Source organism: Penaeus vannamei, chromosome 43 (genome assembly GCF_042767895.1).
Source record: "Penaeus vannamei isolate JL-2024 chromosome 43, ASM4276789v1, whole genome shotgun sequence".
NCBI lineage: Eukaryota > Metazoa > Arthropoda > Malacostraca > Decapoda > Penaeidae > Penaeus > Penaeus vannamei.
Window position 1 is genome coordinate 25,315,398 of NC_091591.1, and position 7,500 is coordinate 25,322,897.

At 37.6% G+C, this 7,500-nt stretch overlaps 1 protein-coding gene across 1 annotated transcript in view; it reads left to right on the forward strand.

Moving 5' to 3' along the window:
* Positions 1–287: 287 nt before the first annotated feature.
* Positions 288–7,500, forward strand: part of eIF3l (eukaryotic translation initiation factor 3 subunit l) — a 17,623-nt gene continuing 10,410 nt past the window's right edge. Inside the window, exons 1-4 of the mRNA XM_027363383.2 lie at positions 288–677; positions 5,182–5,363; positions 5,685–5,911; positions 6,817–7,046. Of these exons, the coding sequence (XP_027219184.1) occupies positions 654–677; positions 5,182–5,363; positions 5,685–5,911; positions 6,817–7,046 (663 nt within the window). The 5' untranslated portion in view covers positions 288–653. The remainder of the gene's footprint in view (positions 678–5,181; positions 5,364–5,684; positions 5,912–6,816; positions 7,047–7,500) is intronic.

The window sequence follows — 7,500 nt, forward strand, 5'->3', positions numbered from 1 at the left end:
CCCTAAGCTCGCCATCTACCAACTCTTGTAGGACCCAAAATTTGGGCTCTTACACCCGCTCATTCATTCTCTCTCTCTCTCTCTCACGCAGGCATGCACACGCGCGATTCCATTTATTCACTCACTCGCCTCTTTTCTCTTTCTCACATTCACTCATCTCTTCTCTCTCTCACACACGCACAAACTCACGGATTCATTCACTCTTTATCTCTCTCTCTTTCCCTCACACGCACACACACGCGCGTGCTCTCTCATTCATTTACTCAATCACCTCTTTTCTCTCTCACACACACAAACGCACGCACGCACGCACGCACTCACTCACTCACTCACTCACTCACTCACTCACTCACTCACTCACTCACTCACTCACTCACTCACTCACTCACTCACTCACTCACTCACTCACTCTCACTAACACACTCAGTAATAACACGTGATTCCTACACTCCGCTGGTGAAATCACACTGAAATGCGGATGCAGTACTTCATTTGTTTCACCGAGTGCTTTCCACCAATCAGAGAGAGGCTTTGGTTGGGTTCTAGATCCCTCGGCCAATCATCGCGCGGTATCGTTCCTCCTTCCTGGGACGTCAACACCGCATTTTGGGACAACCTGAGTATCCCAATATTTGGGGTAAAAACTCGCCAAAATGTACAACGAGTTTGTGGACGAGGTAAGAAATGACACTTTAAGAATGTAAGTTACAGGTTTTCTAGTCACTCGAAGGGTATTCTGAGTGCAAATGTAAATGAAACTCTGTTATAAAAGACGTGACTGAGGTTTCCTCTCAGGCGGTATTTTCCCCGGTGTTTTAATAAAACTTATATTCACATCTTTAGTATTTATTATTTTGAAGCTTCTGTGTCGCATAAATTGTGATTTTTAAAGTATTTTAGTTGCCTTTATGTTAGGCTTTTTTGTGAATGGTATATAGAAAATTATTTACTTATTTGACCGGCAGCTGGTAGTTTATTTCTGATCTTTCTGGGGATAATGTGCAGTACGAGGTATTAGTGGAGTTGGGTAATAAAACCTTTATGAAGTGATAGAATGATACAAACCAAGACAATTTTCTTCCATAGCAATAGTTGTGCAAATGCTTCTCAGAGGTGGTATACGTAAATGAACTGAAGTGAGAGCCCAATTTTAGCCGAGTATTCATCAGATTTACGTGTTGAGAGTAAACATTGAACTGACAGCAGAACTCATTACTGGGATGTGCAAAGTAGTTCATGTATTACTAAGCGATTGTCAAAATGATACTTTGTTAATTATCAGTGTCCACTGTTCCACATTATGCTTTTAACAGCCTTTAATAATATTGTTATACCTCATTTACCTGTTTTAAGATTTATTTTACATTTTTTTATGAGAATCTCACTGAATATCTGTGTGCATGCATATATGTGCATTTCTGGCTGCGAGTTTTGACAGGAGGATTACCGGCCATTTGAAGGCAGAAGGCTGGTGAAAAATGTCTTGTTTTCGGTGTTGCATTGATTCTGGGTTATTCTTAAGACTATACAGTTGTAACGGAGGAGAGGTAGACAATAACTGTTACAGTTTGATATCTGAGCCTACCACATGCCCCAAATTCCTAAAAAAGTTATTAGAAGCAAAGTGATCCACAAAGTAGACTGACCAACTGAATGAAAGAAGTGAAGGAAAGTTGGACATTTTGATGTTATGATATATAAAAGTATTTGATTTATCTTTTACAATATGGATGTAGCTCTTATCTTGCCAGACATATGGAGGTGAAGAAAATGTGCCCCGGGGGGTGTTGAGGGCAGAGCCCCAAATTAACCCTCCTTTCAGGACATGCCCACCAAAGATGGTGGACATGTACATGGAGTTTCATTATCCGATTTAATTTTTTTTTTTTTTTTGTAAATCTTTACGGTACAGACACACACACCAGACACTAAGTCCCCAATACCACTCAACAGTCATGGGGGACACTTAGGTAACCGTTTTTTTTGGGGGGATGGGTAAAGAATGGGCTCAGCTTGATTTCAGTGTCAGTAAATGACGCAAGTTGATTATGAATGCAATGAAATGTGACTTTTTGGAAATGAGAGCCAAACTTCCTATTTACGTGGATCAAAGAAATGTGACTTCGGAAATGTGAGCCAAAATTTACATTTTCTAAAATCTAAGAATTGCGACTTTTCCAAAATGCGAGTGTCCAATTATGCCACTGTATTTGAGTATAAGAAAGCGCAAGTGCACACAGTAACCAACACAAAATTCACTCTACGGTCCAAGTTGCTGTGATTGGGCGCCGCTCCACCCCCAACCACCCCTGGGAAACATACTCTTCACCTCGGTATGCATGGCAAAATAGAGCTGAAACAGTTCAGAAAATTGCACACCACCATAACACAAATGACATATCGGTCATTGTCATGGAGAAGAATGAGGCAGGTTACTGGTGTAGCCAGAAATTTGCGTGTATGTTAAGTGTCAGCTGTATTGTTTGAGTAGTTTGGCGATTAAAGATATTAATGTGGTAGCCAAAATTGAGGATCAAAATAGTAGGACAGAAGACGGTGTGGGAGATGCACAGCAACTTGATCTTTTGCACTGAATGAGTGGAGATAGCCGCTAGAGCACCAAATGGACGTAGGCTGTGAGCGATGCTTTCCGTGACCTTTTTCCTTTATTTGTGGCGTTTTTTCCTTTATTTTTTATTTCCTTTATTTTTTATTCATGTCTGCAGATTACTTCTTGTACTAACCACTATTACTTTTTGTCCCCTACAAGAATATCTTCAATTTCCCCTAACTTAGTGTGGCCATACCATAAAGATTTTGTTTTTTGTGCTAATTTTACGCATTCTTGTTTGTTTTTCTTATTTAAATCGTTTTTACCCCATAATTTCCATGATATACTCCATGCCCTCCCCTGCTATTGGAACTTACAAATCAAGATTGTCAATGGAAACGTTACTTAGATATCCTCATTGAATTATTTGCACAAGAAGCAACTCCAAGAATTGTTGAAATTGGTGGAGTTCGTGGAAGATAAATATAAAAATTGTTTTGAAAGTAAGCCACTACCTTGTTCTCTATATTGACTGTATTTTATGCATTCCTTTATTTTTACTAAACTTCATTGACATGTTTTGATAATTATGCTGTTCATACAAAAACATTTCCACATGCGCATTTTCACCACTGGGCCTTTAAAGAGGCTTGATTCCCCATTCCCCAACAAAAGGCTGGTGAGAAATGTTTCGTTTTCAGTGTTGTGTTGATTCCGAGTCATTTCAAAAAGAATATAGCGCCTATGCCGAAGAAATAGATGTTAGTAACTATCACTGCTTGATCCGTGAGCCCATCAAGTGCCCCAAATGCTAAAAAAAAGTTACAAGAAACTAAGCCATTCAGACAATAGATAGAAATGCCCATAGAGTTTCATAGCTGTTAACCGATTGTAAACATTTTTTGTGCTGGTTTTATGCATTTGTTCTTTTTTTCTTAATTCAGCCTGTTTTACCTAGTAATTTCTCTGATGTACTTCATGCCCTCCCCTGCGATTGGCACTTAACAAATCAAGATTGTTGGCAGTGATTGTGATGTTAATAATCATCAGATTCGTTCTCATCACAAAAGAATAAATCTGATGGTTCAAATATTGTCTGGGAAGTCCTGATTGTCATAATTGAGAAAATAACCATTTTATTGCATTCCTTCACCATTATCCAAATAATGAACTGCATATGGAATAAATTCTGCTGTGCCTTACGCTTTTCTAGTGCTTTGATTAATTTTGTACCTTTTTCCCATTGAAAATGAGTTTTCATTATGCCTAACCCCGCCTTTCCAGTGATGTTTAGTTACTTATGTTATATATTTTTTGTTTTTATTAATTGAGTTTGGGATTATGAATTTGTGTTAAATGAATTTCATACTAGGTCGAAAATTAAGAAAATGAAAAGGCAAACATTATGCTTTTGGCAGCAGCTGTAGGAGCAGTGGATATTAGGGGGTTAGAGCATTGCTAGCGATCTGCTGTATTTCTGGCTGTCCACTTACTGTTGCTTACCTTTTATACCTTTAACTTTTTACTTCAATTTTTCCTTTTACCTTTTCCCTAAACCTTTTTGTTTTACTTGGCTTTACCTTTATAATATTATAACAGAGTCCAATGGTTAACTGTTTCTTAGAAACAGAGGATTGTTAGCTTTACTGCTAACATCCTCATGTGCCTTTTCATTGATTTTCGTTTGTTTTGTCTTGATTTCTGACCTCATATGAAATGCATTTAACATATTATGCTCCCCCACCCAAAAAACAAAAAGCTTGGTGATTGTAACCAAAAGCAGTGCACCCTCTAGAGACTAAGTCCCAAAACCAGGGTATCATGCAAACCCTAAAACCCAACCTATCCTTTCCTACCTTCTATTTATTCCCTAGATAGGGGGGCAAGCCCCCCTGTACCCCCATTTATTAGTACTTTGTGCCAGAAAACAGACATTAAGAATTCTGGTTGTGATATATAGGGGTTATTTTTGTCATTTAGCAGTGAATATGAGGCTGCAGCAGCTGTACCTATGTTGTTTCTTACTCCATTTCTAGTGCTCTATAAGGTGGCAGTGTCCATTTCCGTCTATCTCTGCATGTCGCTCTCAATTACTTATATGAAAAGCTTATAGCCCAGAGGTCTCCCAAGATCATTAAGGTCAAGGGGGTAGGCTTAACTCGAGAGAACTTGATATTTGTGAGGAACATGATCAATCAAATCAGTGCATGCATCCCTAAATTGTATAAGGCACATCAGAAAATTGTTGTTTCGGTGACATTCTAAATTGTCCTCTTTCTCTTTTATATTCATAAATTTCACATACATTAGCTTGTAAGATTACATGTAGCATCTATTATCATGTAAAAAAATGTTGTGGTATTTATTACATTGGGAATCCGCATTTTGTAAAGTGATTAAGTGGTGTGACCAAAGTTGGTATTTTTATATAACTGGGAAGATTGCATGAAGAATATAGGAAAATTCAGGATAAAACACCCTGCAAGGAAAGAAATAATAAAACTTTGTTATTTTGGCCAGCTAATGTGTGATACTCCATTATAGAACTGGGATAGACTTATAATATTCAGAAAACTTTCTATCTGATCATTTGCTGTATTATACTGTATTTATAATGGTTTTCATTTCAGTACGAAAGTTATCCCCTTGAGGCAGCTGAGAACTACCAGTATGCCGACAGGTTAGAGGAGTATGGGGAACGAGGCCACTACCCGACCTACTCCATACCTGAAGAGGTCAAGAAATACATTACTTACTTCAGAGATGCGATAAGGGATGGCAATGTCTACGACATCCCACCTCTTTACGTTGAGTAAGTTTTTTTTATGAAGTGACCACACCCACTGAGACAAAATCCACAAATGATGCTTTATGAGCCAAGAGGCAAAATACAATACTCAATTGTCATATTTCCCAAGCTTTGGGCTCCACCCACAGACCCCTACCTGATTGCCATGTCTCCACATAGTATCTAATATATCATGTGTACTTTTTTCTTTTCTTATGACAATGTCTTTAGATTTTCTCTAGTGTTAGTTTTGTAAGTATATCCCCTTTTTTTAGATAGCATATTCTGCATAGATATATAATTTTGAACATAATCCAATCTTTCATTAACTGCTTGTACCCACAGCTTTAACCGCTTGACTGAGGAATACTACAAGACACAGTCATGGCCAGATGTTGAGGACCTGTATGGCAACAAGCTGGTTGAGCAAGAAGGCCGGGATGACATTTTCCTTATCCTCTACCGAGAGTTATATTATCGGCACATTTATGCTCGAGTGCCAGGAGGCCCTACCATCCCACAGCGGTTTGAGTCATACTATAACTACTGCAATCTCTTCAATTACATTCTCAGTAAGTTGATGTGTTTCATAAATTTATTTATGATTATATTTTATAGTTTAAAAAGCCTATATTGTTTGTTTCAGAGCTTTGCTGTTCAACATCTACCTCTTCCTTATATTATTTTTGCCTTCTGTTATAGAATGAAAGAGTTTGATACTTGATGCTTTGGAAACTAAAGATGTTTTAACTTTATATCTTTAGTAGACTTTGGCAAGATTTTTAAAAAGTTAGTCAGTGATGCATAAGTGTAAGCGCTGTTTCATACGCTTAGTTAATTGTGGTAGTTTAAGGTGACTGATACCACTGCTTCACTATTTAATGGAATGTGATCAAACCTGTAATCAATATTATAGTATTCATAATTGCTGTTACAATTAGATTTATGTTATGTCATAATATTGTAACCAGTGCTTATACAAATACAACCACAGAAAAGCTATATTTTACATTGTTTTCCCAATATGCTTCTATATTACAATATATAAAGTGTACAGTGATATAGGTGTGCACATGATATGTGCAACTACCCATGGATATGTTTAATATGTACACACAGCGGGAACAGTCAAGGTCTTTAACAAGTCTCCAGATCAGTCTTTACGAACGTCTTCTCAGGTCAGTGTTAACTCTTTAACTACCCTGCACCCCACTGATGGACACCTTTGTGAGGTGCGCCCCACTCTATACCTTTGTCATTACAAGGGTTAAGGCATATTATATAAATACATTAACACAGGGTACCATGCCTATGGCGTTATCGGATTGCAGTTCAAATGGAAAGATTTACCTGAGCTGACCCAGGCATTTTGGAGAGGATGATACATGGTTGCGCTGTCATGCTGATGATGCCGGCGGCTACAATATGCGCATCTGCATTGATTATTATTATTGTTAATTATCTTTTTCTCCAACAGGTGCAGAGACCCCAGTGCCTCTAGAATTGCCTAATCAGTGGCTCTGGGAAATCATTGATGAGTTCATTTACCAGTTCCAGTCATTCTCCCAGTTCCGTTCCAAGCTTGGCAAGAAGAGCGAATCTGAAATTGAAATGTTAAAGGAATCTCCTAAGATATGGAATGTTCACTCTGTTCTGAATGTTCTTCACTGCTTGGTTGATAAGTCTAACATCAACAGGCAGCTTGAGGTGAGGTTGGATGACTGGATTTTATTTGTTGATAGTATCAGGACCTTCTGTTGTATTGGTTATTTTACTGGCTATTTGATTTTATTAAGCAAATTGTTAGATTATATTTGATATTCTTAGTAGATGCTTTTCTGATATATTCTTGCTAATATACTCCTAGGGGACTGTCTTTTTGGATTTTTATTTATTAGATCTAGAATTTTCATATTCACAGACTGAAGGAGTTCTCAGTTTTTGATAAGAAAATCAGTAAAAAAAAAAATGTGGAAATTCTAAGGGAAATTTATGGATAGTAACTTTGGCCAAAGGTTTTTAAGAATTGAGGTGGGTCTGGTTATTGGTCAGAAATATGACAATAGCTTCCAACTGAAGGGAAAAAGTCTTGGAGTTGGATATGTGCATTCAAAAGTTTATTTACATGTAGCTTATTCATCATTTGTGGGGAACTTCTATT